We start from the raw sequence: 18320 nt of genomic DNA on the forward strand, positions 1-18320 counted from the left end.
CCTGCTCTATTTTATCTGTCTATTGTGCCTAGGATGCAAGTAAAAAACAAACAAATACGTATTTATTTTTATGTACATGTTGTGTGCTCTCTGACTGTTTCATTCACTGCTGTCCAGGCTTATAGCATACTACTAATTCATTTCTAATATTTTCTCAAAAGGAAAATCTATAAAATATGTTAAAGAAAATTATGATTATTCACAATAACTGATTAAAAGCATTGTTTTACCGTCACTCGCTTTTGTTAACTGACAGACTGGATAACCAATTACAGTGTAGAGTTTTATGATCAGCCAATAGTAGTATGGGGAGTGGCGTTCTGCTTTTGGATGACCCAATGGGAGAAACGAGGAGGTGTCGTTTGGTGATCGTAGCTCAACGTATTCACTCGCTGGTGTGTCCGTTGTTCTTGGTTTGCCTTGCTAACGGCTACATTAGCTAGCTTTATATATATATATTTTTAAAATCAGCAAACAACAATAACATATCATCAAATTATGGAAGGTCGTGGCTACAGTTCAGGTATGTATCAACATATTTCAATGGGTTTATATTTTCACTAGGTTATTCATGTTCAAGATGTTATATTACTAAGGTCAGCTAGCTAGCGAGCTAATTACTAGCCATTCAAGATGGCTAGCAAGCTAAAATAGTAACGTTATTTGGTATGTTACACATGGTCATTTTACAGAACCTGTAATGCATGTAATACGTAGCTAGCTGTGGCTATAAAGAAAGAACGCCACAGTCTTAGTGTGTAATGTCATTAAAATGGAGTCCGTCTGCCACGACTTGAACCCACAATGGCGTTAATAAAATGGCCGCCATATCCCGTTGTTCTACATTTCCCTCCAGAGAATACGTTCCCCACAGCCCTTCAAGTTTATGTAACTAACGTTAACGTACTAACTAACTAGCTATGATTGCCACCGTTAACGGTATAGCTAATGTTATTTATTTTTTTACCAAATGGTTTGTGAATGTGCAAGTTTGCCGACTAGTTAACTAACGTTAGCTTGCGAAGTTAGTTGGTTAGCTAGCTACATGTTAGCTAGATGTTAGCTTACAGCTAAGGAAGCTGGCTAACTAGTTTCTTTGTCAAACGTTCACCCCTGTGAATGCATTAGTTAGCGATGCTACGCGTGTGTACGTTATTCTGATATGCCACATTGCGTTATACAACCCGTTTTGGAGTGCTTGTAGATAACCATTTAATTTGAAACCTCTCTTTAATCTGTTAGGATACTCGAGTTGGGGAGGCGGTGGAGGGTCGGGGAGCCGAGGTAAGAGAGAGAGAACGTACTCTACCTGTTCACACCAGTCTAGAACATTACATATCTGAATTGCCAAAGAATATGTGCCAGCGATTTTAGTTGAATAAACAGTAACACTTTACACCACAGAATGTTAGCTGGCACCTTACTTGGGGAGGACAGGCTCGCGGTAATGGCTGGAGTGGAATTAGTAGAACCTATAAAACACATCGTTTCCAGGTGTGATGCCATTCCTTTTGCTCTGTTCCTGGACATTATGTGCCGTCCTCCCCTCAGCAGCCTCCTGTGCTTTAAACATGATTGTGTTGACCTATCATATTTACAAAATGCACTTAGCCTAAGGCGCCCATATCAAATGTATTGGAATTTAAACGAGGTAGCTTATGATTTGGCTAATTTTGATTCAGGTAGCTAGCTAGCTACACCTCTATACCCCTGCCTGTAAACTGTGTGATCCTCACCTTAAAACCATCTCTGCTCTCCCCCCAGGCTCAGACAACTATGACCCGTATGGAGGGGGCTACAAGGACTCCATGTCAGGGATGGGGGGCTATGGAGGGGGGCACAAGAGGGGTCTCTCTGGGAGCTCTCTGTTGTCGACGGGGACCAGTGCAGACGCTGTCATCGCTAAGATCAACCAACGCCTTGACATGCTGACGCAGCTGGAGGGAGGCATGAAGGGCGGGGGGCGCAGCGACAGGTAACACACACAGATCTCTAGCTGACCTGCACACACTACTTTCTGGCTGGTAAAGGCGTCCCGCATGCTTCTCAGCCCAAAGTGTCTGGAACAGCTCGTGCATATATTATGACAACATTTTTGTGGTCTTCGGTACATTTCCCCCCGGGTTGTTCTGGCAAACAGTATCGATTCTTCAGGGAAGTCTGTCATTCAATGAGAGATGACTGGTTTTCAAGCGCATTTTTTCATGCAGAAATACTGCACAAGACATCTAAGTTGGATGTAAAATTGACTGATCTCTGCAAAAAAAGTTAACATTTGATATTCCGTGAGTTATTAGATTAACTCTTGACTATTTTGAGGGAGTGTATACTGGCTACAGCACCTCAAAATGGAGAAACTATTGCCGTGTTTTTCTCATTTTTCAAGCGAAGGTCTTTTAAGGGAGTATGCGACCACACTCGTTCAGTTCGCCTAACTATAATAGCTAGCACCAGCCGAACTGAAGCAAGCCAACACTAACACTCCCCCGGTTTCAACTCTCCACACACACGGCTTTGCACTCAAGATCACTCACACACCTTCACACAGTTGTGTAGTCTGCCTTTTCAACACTATACATACACACACTCTCAATCATCTGATCTGCGCCTCTCCTGTGTTTTCCACACATCTGCAGCTAGCTGTTTTCCATATCAATCCCCCTTTCTCTTCACACCCCCATCACTCTCAATCACCTCACAATGCTGCCACACCCTCTCTCCCTGCTTTAATCACCTCACAATGCTGCTGCCACAGCCTCTCTCTCCCTGCTTTAATCACCTCACAATGCTGCTGCCACAGCCTCTCTCTCTCTCCCTGCTTGAATCACCTCACAATGCTGCTGCCACAGCCTCTCTCTCTCTCCCTGCTTTAATCACCTCACAATGCTGCTGCCACAGCCTCTCTCTCTCCCTGCTTTAATCACCTCACGATGCTGCTGCCACAGCCTCTCTCTCTCCCTGCTTTAACCTCTCTGGGGTATGTGGGACGATTTCGTCCCACCTACGTAACAGCCACTTCAATCCAGTGGCGCGATTTTTGAATCGTTAGAAATGCTATAACTTCAATTTCTCAAACATATGACTATTTCACAGCTATTTAAAGACAAGAATCTCGTTAATCTAACCCCACTGTCCGATTTCAAAAAGGCTTTACAACAAAAGCAAAACATTAGATTATGTTAGCAGAGTACCCAGCCAGAAAAAATCTGACACCCATTTTTCAAGCTAGCATATCATGTCACATAAACCCAAACCACAGCTAAATGCAGCACTAACCTTTTATAATCTTCATCAGATGACACACCTAGGACATTGTGTTATACAATACATGCATGTCTGTTCAATCAAGTTCATATTTATATCAAAAACCAGCTTTTTACATTAGCATGTGACGTTCAGAAAAAGCATAACCACCGCAAACTTCCGGTGAATTTACTAACAGTTTGCTAAATTACTCACGATAAACGTTCACAAAAAGCATAACAATTATTTTAAGAATTATAGATACATTACCCCTCTATGCACTCGATATGTCCGATTTTAAAATAGCTTTTCGGATGAAGCACATTTTGCAATAATCTAAGTACATAGCCCGGCATTACAGGGCTAGCTATTTAGATACCCACCCAGTTCAGCCTCCACCAAAATCACATTTCCTATAAGAAAAATGTTCTTACCTTGCTTGTTCTTCATCAGAATACACTGCCAGGACTTCTACTTCAATAACAAATGTTGGTTTGGTCCCAAATAATCCATCGTTATATTCCAACAGCGACGTTTTGTTCGTGAGTTCTAGACACTATCAGAATGCTTCCTCACGGTCCCGCGCATGGCGCGTTGGCTTGTCAAAAATGTCTAAATATTCCATTACCGTACTTCGAAGCATGTCAACCGCTGTTTAAAACAAATTTTTATGCCATTTATGTCGTAGAGAAGTGATAATATTCCGACCGGGAGTATGCATTGAGCCTAAACAGCCGAATAAAATTTCTCCTCAGAAGCGACTCATGCACGCGCATCATTGAAAGGTCCTCCGAGCATCCACTTACAAAAGGCGATAATATGTTTCAACCTGAGGTTCCCTCGTAAACCTTCAGTTATTTCGCGGGCTCTGAGAGCCTATTGGAGCCCTGGGAATTGTCACGTTACAGCTAAGATCCTTACTTTTCAATAAAAAGAGGTAAGACGCACGACTCCTTGTCAGACAGGGTACTTCCTGCTTGAAGCCTTGTCAGGTTTTTGCCTGCCATAGGAGTTCTGTTATACTCACAGACACCATTCAAACAGTTTTAGAAAATTCAGAGTGTTTTCTATCCAAACCTGAACAATAATATGCATATTCTAGCTTCTGAGTTGGTGTAGGAGGCAGTTAAAAATGGGAACATATTTTTTCCAAAATTCTCAATACTGCCCCCTATACCAAACAGGTTAATCACCTCACGATGCTGCTGCCACAGCCTCTCTCTCTCCCTGCTTTAATCACCTCACGATGCTGCTGCCACAGCCTCTCTCTCTCTCCCTGCTTTAATCACCTCACGATGCTGCTGCCACAGCCTCTCTCTCTCCCTGCTTTAATCACCTCACGATGCTGCTGCCACAGCCTCTCTCTCTCCCTGCTTTAATCACCTCACGATGCTGCTGCCACAGCCTCTCTCTCTCCCTGCTTTAATCACCTCACGATGCTGCTGCCACAGCCTCTCTCTCTCCCTGCTTTAATCACCTCACGATGCTGCTGCCACAGCCTCTCTCTCTCCCTGCTTTCATCACCTCACGATGCTGCTGCCACAGCCTCTCTCTCTCCCTGCTTTAATCACCTCACGATGCTGCTGCCACAGCCTCTCTCTCTCCCTGCTTTAATCACCTCACGATGCTGCTGCCACAGCCTCTCCCTCTCCCTGCTTTAATCACCTCACAATGCTGCTGCCACAGCCTCTCTCTCTCCCTGCTTTAATCACCTCACGATGCTGCTGCCACAGCCTCTCCCTCTCCCTGCTTTAATCACCTCACGATGCTGCTGCCACAGCCTCTCTCTCTCCCTGCTTTAATCACCTCACGATGCTGCTGCCACAGCCTCTCTCTCTCCCTGCTTTAATCACCTCACGATGCTGCTGCCACAGCCTCTCTCTCTCCCTGCTTTAATCACCTCACGATGCTGCTGCCACAGCCTCTCTCTCTCCCTGCTTTAATCACCTCACGATGCTGCTGCCACAGCCTCTCTCTCTCCCTGCTTTAATCACCTCACGATGCTGCTGCCACAGCCTCTCTCTCTCCCTGCTTTAATCACCTCACGATGCTGCTGCCACAGCCTCTCTCTCTCCCTGCTTTCATCACCTCACGATGCTGCTGCCACAGCCTCTCTCTCTCCCTGCTTTAATCACCTCACGATGCTGCTGCCACAGCCTCTCTCTCTCCCTGCTTTAATCACCTCACGATGCTGCTGCCACAGCCTCTCCCTCTCCCTGCTTTAATCACCTCACGATGCTGCTGCCACAGCCTCTCTCTCTCTCCCTGCTTTAATCACCTCACGATGCTGCTGCCACAGCCTCTCCCTGTAATCACTACATACCACCCATATCTTTCCTGTCCCCGCCCTCCTTAGCTAGCCCCTCCCCCTGGACACGACTAGGATGTAACGGTAAGGGTAACAGGGTAAATATCCAGTGTATTTTCGGTTGGGGAAACATTTTGATTTAAAGGGTAAACTCATAAGGTTGATTTTGTAGAATTGGGAACCATTTTTATTTTTCTAGGGATTTTCAAACCTCTAGGATACGTATTGCTTCGATTTGCTAAAACATAACATGTTAAGGATAAGTAGTCCAGTCGGTTAGTTTGGGTAACACAAGTAGGTTTAGTCTAAACCAGAAGCTGTAGTTAGAGGGTTTTAACTGTTGTTGAAGTAATGATAACTATCCAGATGAGCCTCTACCTGGCTCCTCCCACCCAGTATGTTGTCCTGGGTGTAGTTTGGTTTGTCTTCATTATACTGTCATGGTTATGGATTCTTATTCATATACCCAGGTAGATCCCTCACCACCACAGTCGCAGTTCCCAGACACAGGGAAGTCAGCAGCAGGTCGTTATAGTATACTGCCCCCCCCCTGTGTCATGGAGGTAGATGTGCAGCACCCACAGATCCCCCAAATGCACTGTCCTGTCTGATCTATCTGACTCAGAACAGACAAATACACCAACATGTCCACCTCATCCTGACTCTCTGTGTCTGAGCGGGAGGTTGCTCGAGGGAGGGGGAGGGGGGAGAGAACGAGTGAAGGTGACGACAACCAAGGTCATATTTTGGCTGAGGCCCCATCCTGTAAATACACAAGGAACACCAATCAAATGCCCCGCCCCCCTGTATTGTGGTACAGTCTAATCACCCCCACATACAATTTGCCACATGGAACAGTCCTGTTTCTATAAGGCTGCTCTTGTCTGTCTGTCTCTCTGTGACCCATGAACCAACCCTGATATTCAGTACAGCTCCAGCTCTGTCCCCACCTCCACCCCACACGGTGAGACACTCTACCTCATCTTGACTAGAAAGGGGGGTAAAACCCCCTCCCCCACTACTTGGGTACCAACCACCCCCCTTTGAACTCAGAGAGAAGGGTGAGGTGGATGAGAAATGGGGAATGCTCAAATGTGTGTAAACCAAATGTTGACAGAAAAGCCTTCCTGCCGTGAATGCCTACATCAAGACTCTGCGGCGTTGGGATTGGCAGAAACATTCTGCATCATTATGACATCACTAATGTGGCTCATCATCTTGGGGGGAAACATGTCAGAGAGAGGAGTAAAAGGAGGGGAAGAGAGATTCCCTCCCTCACTCTCTGCTCGTTCTACTACTCCCTCCCCCCTTTTCGCAGGTTTGACCAATACGAGTCCTTCGACTCGCGGGGCCCCTCCTCCCTCCCCTCCCGGGATCTCTACAGATCCGGTAGCTATGGTTACGGCGATGGCCGAGGGGACATGACCCAAAGAGCTTCAGGCTTCGGAGGAGGTGGTGGTCTAGGCTCAGGCTTTGACAGCTCCTCCTCCTACGGAGCTGCTAAGATGCAGAGGCAGAACATGAGAGACTCCTTCTCCAGTGGCCAAGGAGGAGGAAGCTGGGCCGGAGCAGGCCAGCGCTCCCCGAGAAGGGGGGGAGGCCGCGGAGGGTTTGGAGGCCGCAGATCCGACCCCACTCCCATGGGTGGAGGAGGTGGTAGGATGGGTGGAAGAGGAGGAGGCCGGGGAGGTGGCGGTCACTCCCCCGGGGGTAGGGGCAAGCTCCCATCCCTCCTGGGCCACCGCATGCCCCCCCAGACCGGGGCCTTCCACCAGTCCGCTCAACAGGGCCGGGTCCCTGGGCACCAGGACTTCCCAGGGCGCCACTTTGGAGGGGGCCCCCAGGGAGGCCACCAGCGCGGGCGCAAGAGGCCCCTCAACCGAGTAAGTACCCTACCGTACTGCCCGCCAGTCTGCCAGCCCCACAGCAGGGCATGATGACCTACCAACCCCCCCCCCCCCCCCCCAACCCCTGTTCATCAACCCCCTAAACACTCCCCTACCCTGCCTACAGGGCCAAGGGACTGGGGAGGTGTGGATATAATTGACATGACAACAACCAACACATTGACAGCAACGCTCCCCCTTGCCCCCCTCAAACTCATAGTTTGGTCATCATTCTATCGCCCCCAGTCCCTATTCAATATTGCCACAAATGCCTCTTTGATTGAACTGAACTGTCCCCCTCCCATTGAAAGGAAACTGCCCTGCTCCAAGAAATAGTGGCCCCTACCAACACCACCCAGCAGAGATCTGGACCAAAGTCCATTATAATGTCCTTTCTCTGGGTTTTAATCTTATGGTTTTATTTTGCCTGTTTCTGCCCCTGATGGAGGCCTCATGGTAATAGTGGAGATGTGTAGGGGAGTCCACTGAAAGTTTATTTTGAGAATCTATTAAAAAGTTCCTTTTGAGAATCTATTAAAAAGTTCCTTTTGAGAATCTATTGAAAAGTCTATTATAGCAATGGTGAAGGGATCCAAGTTAAAGATGGAAAACGTTTTATTAGTCCACTGATAGTCCCAAAATGTTTTGCATGTCAGCAATCACGTTTTCAAGATATTTGACTTTGAAGAAGCAGTGTCACTGGCCACGTCACCAATGTGATGATGATGTCCCCCAGCAGCAGCAGCAGCCTGGTGGTGGTCAGCGTGACGGTCAGAAGAAGAGAAAACAGACACTGACTGCAGCAGATGAACCAGAGTCCAAGATGAACAAGACAGAGAGCGCAGGTGGAGAGACCGCTGAAGGTACCACACACACAGAACAGACGACAATGTCCACACACACAAACTACCCCTATGCACTGTCTGACTTGACTGTCTTTCTGTCTCTCTCTGACAGAACCAGCAGAGAACAATGGTGAAGAAAATGAGGTGAGGACCCCAGCTGCTGTGACTTAACTAACACATCTGTGTGACCGTGTGTGTGGTTCAGTACTCATTTTGTTTCTCTCCTCTCCAGGCAACCAAAGCCCCGGCTGATGGAGAGAAAGGTAAGATGGATTCATCTCATCCTCTGTTATTCGACCTCCTACTATCCTCTTCATCATCAACTGGCCCCTGTTCTCCTCTTCATCATCAACTGGCCCCTGTTCTCCTCTTCATCACCAACTGGCCCCTGTTCTCCTCCTCACAAAATGACTATCAATAGTTTCCATGAACTTGCCCAGTGATTTAAAGTAATGATAATTAGTGAACATTTAGAAAACATTGTAATGAGATGGGACAATAGCCTGCTAAGGTGCGTTTCCATTCAACTGTGTTGTCATAGAAACAAACAACACATTCCCATCTAGTGTCTTGGAAGTGTTTCCATGATCCGTTTAGCCTGTCTGCCCTCCCACCTATCTGTTTCATGTCTCGGGTAGCCTGTCTGCCCTCCCTCCTATCTGTTTCATGTCTCGGGTAACCTGTCTGCCCTCCCACCTATCTGTTTCATGTCTCAGGTAGCCTGTCTGCCCTCCCTCCTATCTGTTTCATGTCTCAGGTAGCCTGTCTGCCCTCCCACCTATCTGTTTCATGTCTCAGGTAGTCTGTCTGCCCTCCCTCCTATCTGTTTCATGTCTCAGGTAGCCTGTCTGCCCTCCCTCCTATCTGTTTCATGTCTCAGGTAGTCTGTCTGCCCTCCCACCTATCTGTTTCATGTCTCAGGTGGGAGGGCAGACAGGTTACCTGAGACATGAAACAGATAGGTGGGAGGGCAGACAGGTTACCTGAGACATGAAACAGATAGGTGGGAGGGCAGACAGGTTACCTATCTGTTTCATGTCTCAGGTAACCTGTCTGCCCTCCCACCTATCTGTTTCATGTCTCAGGTAACATGCGAAAGCCAGCATAGATAGAATGCAATAATTGACTAATGAGCCATATTCTAATAATTATCATGTGCCAATGTGTCGCCATGGTGAAACTTGCAGTCCTGTAGATCTGATAGAATTGGATGGTGAAACAGGAAGACCAGAGAAGCCTCGTCCCTGATTGGCAGATGAGTGGCAACACTGATTAGAAGCACCTGCTGCTCATCGGTTGTTCCCTACAAATGCTGTTTTGAAGATTTTTTTTTGTTTTACCTACACACTGAAGGCTGCAAAAGCAGAAACATCTGTGTACGCTATCCTTGATGCAGTGAAAATAATATAAATTGAAAAATGAAGTAAGCTTGATTTAACAAGCGTTTAGAATTAAATGTGGAGTCGAGCTTATAGTTAGTTACGTGATGACATCACATGCCCCGCATACCTTAAAAAGTATACTTTGGAAAAGTTTAATTTGCTGCTATAAAGAAAGTTGGACTAAAGAGAGATTGTTGAGCAGAGAACATTTCTCCTATAGCTGCCGTTTCCGTATTATTTTTTGGCTGTATTGCTTTTGTCAAATGAACCTGGGTCAATGCAAACCTACCTACAGTCTCTTTCCTGCTCCGCCCATCTTTTATTGAAGCTCGGTGACGTTTCACAACTCTAGATGTAATTTTCAATCGACTGCCCCTCTCCTTGCTTCCCTCCCTCTCCTTGCTTCCCTCCCTCTCCTTGCTTCCCTCCCTCTCCTTGCTTCCCTCCCTCTCCTTGCTTCCCTGTCACCACCTCCTTCTTTCCATTCCAACACGAAAACCTCCTCTCCTTCTCCCTCGCTCTTTCCCAGTCTCCCCTCCTATCTTCGCCTCACCTCTCCATCTGTCTTCCGCTCCAACTATAACCTCTCTTCTCTCCCCAGTGGTGTCGATGCAGGAGGAGATCTCTCAGATGAAGAAGAAGCTCCAGACAGGGAAACAGACTCCTCCCCAGGACAAGGTCCCCAAAAACAGGAGGAAGAGGGGCGGCTTCCTGGAAAGGTCAGGGGTCACACTAACACCCAAAAGTCAAACCCAGAGGTCAGTTATTACAAAATACATCTCTTAATTTCTCTTTGTCTAATTTTCTTCCTTTTCTGTCTCTCCTTTACATATCTTCTCTCTTCTCTTTCTCAGAGGTCACAGTTATTATACGGAATCTTCTTTTCCTAAATACAGTGCCTTCGGAAAGGATTCATACCCCTTGACTTTTTCCACATTTTGTTACAAAGTGGGATTAAAATGGATTTAATTCTCTTTTTTGTCCATTCAATACATGTTAGAATAATCTTTGTCAACTTGCTTGTTGATCATTGTTAGACAACCATTTTCAGGTCTTGCCATAGATTTGAAAGCAGATTTATGTCAAAACTGTTACTCAGGAACATTCAGTCTTTTTGGTAAGCAACTCCAGTGTATATATGGCCTTGTGTTTTAGGTTATTGTCCTGCTGAAAGGTGATTTCCTCTCCCAGTGTCTGTTGGAAGCAGACTGAACCAGGTTTCCCTCTAGGATTTTGCATGTGCTTAGCTCCATTCGGTTTCTTTTTATCCAGAAAAATTTCCCAGTCCTTAATACAAGCATACCCATAACATGATGCAGCCACCACTGCGCTTGAAAATATGGAGAGTGGTACTCTGTAATGTGTTGGATATGTCCCAAACAACATTGTATTCAGGACAAAAAGTGAAATGCTTTGCCACAATTTTTGCAGTATTACTTTTGTGCCTTGTTGCAAACAGGATGCATGTTTTTGGAATATTTTTATTCTGTACAGGCTTCCTTTTCACTTTCAGTTAGGTTAATATTATGGAGTAACGTTTGTTGATCCATATTCAGTTTTCTGTTATTAAGCTCTGACTGTAAAAGTCACCAACCCTGAGCGATTTCCTTACTCTCCAGAAACGGAGTTAGGAAGGACGCCTGTATCTTACTAGTGACTGGATGTATTGATACACCATCCAAAGTATATTTAATAACTTCACCCTGTTCCAAGGGATATTCAGCGTATGCTTTTTTTAACTTCTTGGGGCTATGTGGGACGTTAGCGTGCCACCCGTGGCGCACCCTATCAACAGCAGGTGCATTTCAAGAGCGGCAAATTTGAAACCAAATAAAGGTCAAAATTCAAATTTCTCAAACATACAACTAACTTACAGCCTTTGAAAGATAAACATCTTCTTAATCTAACCACGTTTACCGATTTCAAAAAGGTTTTACGGGGAATGCATAAAGTTAGGTTATGTTAGGAGAGTACATTGACAATAGCTGTGTGTAGTGTATTGTCGATTCAAAGACAGGCGTCACCAAAACCATAAAATCAGCTAAAATTATGCACTAACCTTTTACAATCTCCATCAGATGACACTCCTAGGACATTATGTTAGACAATGCATGCATTTTTAGTTCTATCAAGTTCATATTTATATCTAAAAACAGCGTTTTACTATGGCGTTGATGTTCAGGAAATCGTTTCCCTCCAATACCGGCAGTCAAGTCATGACAACAAAATAATTAATATTAGAAAACATTGGTAAAATATTATATTGTCATTCAAAGAATTATAGATTTACATCTCTTGAACGCAATGGACTTGCCAGATTTAAAATTAACCTTACTGGGAAATCACACTTTGCAATAATCTGAGCACTGCGCCAGAAAAATACGCATTGCGATACAGACTAACCGCCATGTTGGAGAGATCGAAAATACTATGTAAATAATCCATTACCTTTGATTCTCTTCATCAGATGTCACTTCCAAAGAATCCCAGGTCCATAACGAATGTAGTTTTGTTCAAAAAAGCTCATCATTTATGTCCAAAAACCTCTGTGTTGTAGCACATGATCTAAGCCAGCCGGACTTAACTTCCCGAACGGAAAAAATATATTTACGTTCGTTCAAACATGTCAAACGTTGTATCGCATAAATCATTAGGGCCTTTTTTAACCAGAACATGAATAAAATTCAAGGCGGACCATTGGGTTCTCTTTTAAAACGTTTCGGAATGAGAGTACCCACCATCAACTCACGCGCAAGGTGTCTAATGGGCCATCGCCGTTCCAAAGCTCTTCTTCAGTCAGATCTCACTGTAGAAGACTCAAAACACTTTGTAAAGGCTGGGGACATCGTGTGGAAGCAATAGGAAGTGCCAAAATATTCCTCCTTCCCTTTGTTTTTCAATGGTATAGGCTTAAAGTCAATTCAACACATCAGGTATCCACTTCCTGTCAGAATCTGTCTCAGGGTTTTGCCTGCCAAGTGAGTTCTGTTATACTCACAGACACCATTCAAACAGTTTTAGAAACTTTAGGGTGTTTTCTATCCAAACCTGAACAATAATATGCATATTCTAGCTTCTGAGTTGGTGTAATAGGCAGTTAAAAATGGGCACATATTTTTAAAAAAATTCAATACTGCCCCCTATACCCTAACAGGTTAAATCTACCAATCGGTGCCCTTTGAGGCATTGGAAAACCTCCCTAGTCTTTGTGGTTTAAATTTACTGCGCGATTGAGTGACCTAATAATTGATAATTGTACGTGTGCGGTACAGAGATGAGGTAGTCATTCAAAAATCATGTTCAACACTATTGTTGCACACTGAGTCCATGCAACTTATTATGTGACTTGTTAAGCACATGTTTACTCCTGAACTTATTTAGGCTTGTCATAACAAAGGGTTGAATACTTATTGACCCAAGATATTTCAGCTTTCATTTTAAATACATTTGTAAAAGTTTAATGAAACATCATTCCGCTATGACATTATGGGGCATTGTGTGCAGGCAAGTGACAATAAAAAAAAAAAAAATGTAATCCGTTTTAAATTCAGGCTGTAAGACAAAATGTGGAACAAATCAAGTGGTGAATACTTCCTGAAGGCTCTGTATGTACTCGGTGAGGGCAGAATGACCTGTCTTCTTTCCTCTCTCTCCCTCCCTGCTCTCTCCCTCCCTCTCTGCTCTCATTCCTTCTTTTCCTAAATATACTCGGTGAGGGCAGAATGACCTCCTGTAGTCTTTTCTCTGTGAATGGATGGGGGGGATAATGCATTACTCAACACTAACCACTTAGCTGTAGTTTCACTCACCACACCTTCCAACATATCTGCCTTTGGGCCGGCAGGCTTGTGGTCTGACTGTTGTTCTGTGTGATCGACAGGGTGACGTTTGCGTGCTCGGTGTGTAAGTTCCGTTCATTCTACCACGAGGACATGGCAGCCCACCTGGAGAGCAAGTTCCACAAAGATCACTTCAAGTTCCTGTCCAGTCAGCTGTCCAAACCCACCACAGACTTCTTACAGGTAGACACACACACACACACACTCTCAAAGGTGGACACACACAGGCAGACACATGCAGACGGACATACACACACTCAAAGGCATAGACACATGCAGATTCCCATGTGTTTTGAGCGGAACCCCCCTCTTACTGTGTGTGTGTGTACATACCAGGAGTACCTGAACAACAAGTATAAGAAGACAGAGCAGAGGACCAGTCAGATGGAGAACCACTGTGCTGCTATCTGTCAAGTCTACAAGGAACAGGACCTCACCAGGCGTAAGGACAGCAGTGTGTTTATATGTTGTCTACCAGAGTTTCCGTTAGTTGCTAATAGCAGGCTATTGCCCCCCCCCCCCCCCCCCCCCCCCCCCCCCCCCCCCCCCCTTTAACTTTTTCATTGATGGGAATACCAGTGGAGAAGCTGCTGGTCATACTCAGACAGCTGTTTGTTGCTGCTGGAGTAAAACATGTCCGTGTAATAAGACCAGTTATTGCGCAACAATCGCAACAACAAACTACTTTGTAATGAGCTGGAGGCCGTATGAATCTTGAAAACATATACTTCATTCTTTTGAAATATTTTTTTCCTACATATTGAGGCATGTCTTACCTTGCTTCAAAGTAGCCAAAATCCAACCAAACGGGCAGGCAGTTATTTGATAGAGACTTCCTATTGCCATTGAAACCAGTAGCCCTTTTCTCCTGTCCTATTGGTTTTCAAATCAACTTTCAGGTTTCAAGTTTGGAGAAGCAAATTTTCACCTTTAAAAATTCACATTTACAATAAAACATTCCATGCATTCTCGCATTTGCAGACTAGTGTTTATAGAGCTTACTATTCCTAATGTGATGATTAGATAGACATCATTTAGCCTAATAGTAGGCCTTAGAGTAGACACAGGCTATATATCATACATTTGTTTTCTCCTTTCTTTGCACAGGAAAATGTTGGCCTTTTCATAAACACATTTCATGCAATTCTACCAGACTTTAGATGACTGGAGACATTGGCAGAACCTTTTTTAATAGGACAACATTTACATGGTAGCCTACTCTGCTGACAAACAGATCAATAAAAAGCTCATTTGTAAGCTAATTAGGATATATCATTTTGGCAATTCAAATGTACTTTAAGGGAACGCATCCCCCTAGCCTTATGGACACCCTGCCTATGTATTCTATCATCTTCAAATTGCATCTGAGTTACATGTTCGGTTAAGAGAATTACCATCTAAATGTAATTATTATTTATTTCTGGAAACCGTGGGCGGACGACCTAATCAGGTAATGCAACCAATGCATATGGGTCTGGTACATTTCTTGAAATGTCCGGTAGATGAAAATGCTGCCGGTCAAATGTCCGGCGCTACGTTTTCCTAACGGAAACCCTGTTGTGTACGGTACTGTGTGTGTGTGGTGTGTACATGCTGTATGTCTGTGTGCTACTCTTCTGTGGAACAGGGTGGATTTGTAAAGGCTTTTTCTGTGTTTTATTTTATGCTGATCAAACTATTTCCCTGTGTCTCTCCCTCTGTATCAGAGTTGGGTATGGAACACTTCATGAAGAAGGTGGAGGCAGCCCACTGTGCAGCCTGTGACCTCTTCATCCCAATGCAGTTTTACGTAATACAGAAACACCTCAAGTCCCCCGACCACAACTTCAACCGCAAGGTCAGTACACTACACAGCTCAGTTTATATTGACTGTAGGGGATGGATGATACCAGGTCACTACACAGCTCAGTTTATATTGACTGTAGGGGATGGATGATACCAGGTCACTACACAGCTCAGTTTATATTGACTGTAGGGATGGATGATACCAGGTCACTACACAGCTCAGTTTATATTGACTGTAGGGGATGGATGATACCAGGTCACTACACAGCTCAGTTTATATTGACTGTAGGGCTGGATGTTACCAGGTCACTACACAGCTCAGTTTATATTGACTGTAGGGCTGGATGTTACCAGGTCACTACACAGCTCAGTTTATATTGACTGTAGGGCTGGATGTTACCAGGTCACTACACAGCTCAGTTTATATTGACTGTAGGGCTGGATGTTACCAGGTCACTACACTACACAGCTCAGTTTATATTGACTGTAGGGGATGGATGATACCAGGTCACTACACAGCTCAGTTTATATTGACTGTAGGGGATGGATGATACCAGGTCACTACACAGCTCAGTTTATATTGACTGTAGGGGCTGGATGATACCAGGTCACTACACAGCTCAGTTTATATTGACTGTAGGGGATGGATGATACCAGGTCACTACACAGCTCAGTTTATATTGACTGTAGGGGCTGGATGATACCAGGTCACTACACAGCTCAGTTTATATTGACTGTAGGGGCTGGATGATACCAGGTCACTACACAGCTCAGTTTATATTGACTGTAGGGGCTGGATGATACCAGGTCACTACACAGCTCAGTTTCTATTGACTGTAGGGATGGATGATACCAGGTCACTACACAGCTCAGTTTATATTGACTGTAGGGGATGGATGATACCAGGTCACTACACAGCTCAGTTTATATTGACTGTAGGGGATGGATGATACCAGGTCACTACACAGCTCAGTTTATATTGACTGTAGGGGATGGATGATACCAGGTCACTACACAGCTCAGTTTATATTGACTGTAGGGGATGGATGATACCAGTATCGCGATACTCGTTACTATCATGGCAAAGAATGGGAAAAAAACACGATTTAACCTCTTTAGGAACACAGCCCTAATGATGATAAGAAACATGTGACTCTGTCATCCAGAGTCACATTTATCTGCATCTTCCAAGCTACAGCACACTACTTTACATACAGCAGGTTTATCAAGGACCAAACAGTGATTGGTTAATTACCTAGTTGATCGGTCAACTGATTGGTTGATCATTGAAAGTAGAACGCTGCTCCAGCAGGTCATTATCGAGGATAAAACACCATTGTGGTCCTTTTTGGCAACTAGATGACAGGTGTTCTCCAGCTAACTAGACACCTCGGCTCATGTCTCAAAACGCATTTGTCCATCCTCTCTGCAGTAGCATGCTCACAGTGGGTAATCAGGCCTACATAAACCCTGCTTGGTTGAGATTGGCAGGGAGCATGGATAGTTGGATACAGAAGATTTGGAGGAACAAGCACTTTTTTTATTTTATTTTTGCTATCCCCTCCCTGACTTTTTCCCTACTGACCCCTGTGTGACCTTTGCCTCCTGTGTGACCCCAGGGTATGATGGAGCAGTCTAAGAGGGCCAGTCTGTCAGTGGCTCGCAGTATCCTCAACCACAAAATCATCGGAAAGAAGCTGGAGAGTTACCTCAAGGTACACACACACACGCCTATCTCTCACAGAACCCCCCCACCCCCTTAGAAACACTGACTCTCTGTGCCTCACGCACTCACTCTCTGACCCTGCCCTTCCCCTCTCTCCTCTCTGCAGGGTGAGAACCCCTTCCTCGGTAACCAGGATGACCAGGACCCAGAGGACTCAATGATTATGGAGGTGTCAGAGGCTGAGCTGACCAATGAGAGCCTGGCGGAGACCATCAAGGAAGAGGCGGGGCCAGAGACATCGCAGACGGCCACCGGGGCTGATGGGGTAGAGGAGGAGAAGATGGAGGAGGGAGGAGTGGTGGTAGCAGACGGGGGGGAGAAGGAGGCGCAAGTAGAGAAGGTAGCGGGAGGAGAGGGGGAGACACAGGGTGAGGGGGAGACGCAGGGTGAGGGGGAGACACAGGGTGAGGGGGAGACGCAGGGTGAGGCTGAGGGAGAGCTGGAGCAGGGAGGAGAGGAAGAGGAGGAAGGGTTTGAAGTTGGAGATGAGTTTGGAGAGGAGGATGAGGGAGTGGAAGGAGAGCTGGGAGAGGAAGAGGAGGATGAAGGAGTGGGAGGAGAGGACGAGGGTGTGGCGGTAGAGAAGAAAGACGACGATGCTGACGTGGTCGTCATAGAGTGACCTTTACCCTCAATGACCCTTTGACCTCCCTCTGGACCAATTAATACAGCCCTCTCTCCCCTGTCCAGCCAATCCCACTCTACCCCTCCCACAAACAGCCAATCAGATTCATTTATACTTACTGTACATCCCACCCTCCTCCATTCAGAACCGAGACTCACTAATATACTTCTGATACGTCTGTTTTCATATATACTTTCTCTTCTGTGTAAGTAGACTTTTTTTGTTGTGCCTTTGAATCTGTCGGGCTACGTTGGGATATTTTGACCATGTTTCAGTGGGTAGAGGACCGTGAACTTAGTGTTATTGATATGACACACCCCCTACCTGGTATTACTCCTGGACACGCTTCCCTGTCTGTCATAGCTAGATTCCTAGGAAGTCCGAGCTGATTGGTTCGTCTCTTATCGACTCCTCCCAAACGTGCAAAACTTATTTGAAATGTATTTGTTGGTGTGTTTAGATTGAAAGATGGGGCAGGATTTAGTTTTACAGATGGTTGCTGTTGTCATCCATGTTCTTTTTTGGACAGATGAGAATAAATGTTTAAAATGTTTCTGTTGGTTTGGTTTCTTTGTTGAGCTGATTTCTGCTAGCCTGGTCTCAGATCTCTTTGTGCTCTTGACAATTCCATTGCTGTTGTCAAGACCCATTACAAAGAATTAGAGTCCGCATGATCGCACA

General features: G+C 45.3%; 1 protein-coding gene and 1 long non-coding RNA gene across 5 annotated transcripts; both read left to right on the top strand.

Annotated features, from left to right (window-relative positions):
• Positions 1 to 362: 362 nt before the first annotated feature.
• On the top strand, positions 363 to 18192 carry LOC115147732 (A-kinase anchor protein 8-like). Of its 4 annotated transcripts, none has more exons than XM_029690033.1 (13): positions 363 to 524; positions 1241 to 1284; positions 1765 to 1975; positions 6870 to 7434; positions 8174 to 8300; positions 8395 to 8426; positions 8515 to 8545; positions 10266 to 10383; positions 13545 to 13686; positions 13840 to 13945; positions 15210 to 15340; positions 16908 to 17003; positions 17121 to 18192. In XM_029690033.1, the coding sequence occupies exons 1-13, from the start codon at positions 499 to 501 to the stop codon at positions 17634 to 17636; spliced, it is 2145 nt and encodes a 714-aa protein (XP_029545893.1). In that variant the 5' UTR covers positions 363 to 498; the 3' UTR covers positions 17637 to 18192. The 4 variants fall into 4 exon arrangements, with proteins under 4 accessions (XP_029545893.1, XP_029545890.1, XP_029545892.1 ...); XM_029690030.1 differs by having other exon boundaries at positions 365 to 524; positions 8177 to 8300; positions 10266 to 10422; XM_029690032.1 differs by having other exon boundaries at positions 365 to 524; positions 8180 to 8300; positions 10266 to 10422.
• On the top strand, positions 15349 to 16801 carry LOC115147734 (uncharacterized). The gene is made up of 2 exons (XR_003866472.1): positions 15349 to 16294; positions 16345 to 16801. It is a non-coding gene; the product is annotated as an uncharacterized LOC115147734 (long non-coding RNA).
• Positions 18193 to 18320: the final 128 nt, after the last annotated feature.

The sequence above is a fragment of the Salmo trutta genome, chromosome 14 (genome assembly GCF_901001165.1).
Source record: "Salmo trutta chromosome 14, fSalTru1.1, whole genome shotgun sequence".
Lineage (NCBI taxonomy): Eukaryota > Metazoa > Chordata > Actinopteri > Salmoniformes > Salmonidae > Salmo > Salmo trutta.

Bases quoted from the DNA above. Each gene is read 5' to 3' on its own strand.
- LOC115147732 (XM_029690030.1), top strand. From the start codon at position 499: ATGGAAGGTCGTGGCTACAGTTCAGG. The intron at 7,435-8,176 runs GTAAGTACCCTA...GTCCCCCAGCAG, and splicing joins GCAAGAGGCCCCTCAACCGA to CAGCAGCAGCCTGGTGGTGG. The intron at 10,423-13,544 runs GTCAGTTATTAC...TGTGATCGACAG, and splicing joins CCCAAAAGTCAAACCCAGAG to GGTGACGTTTGCGTGCTCGG.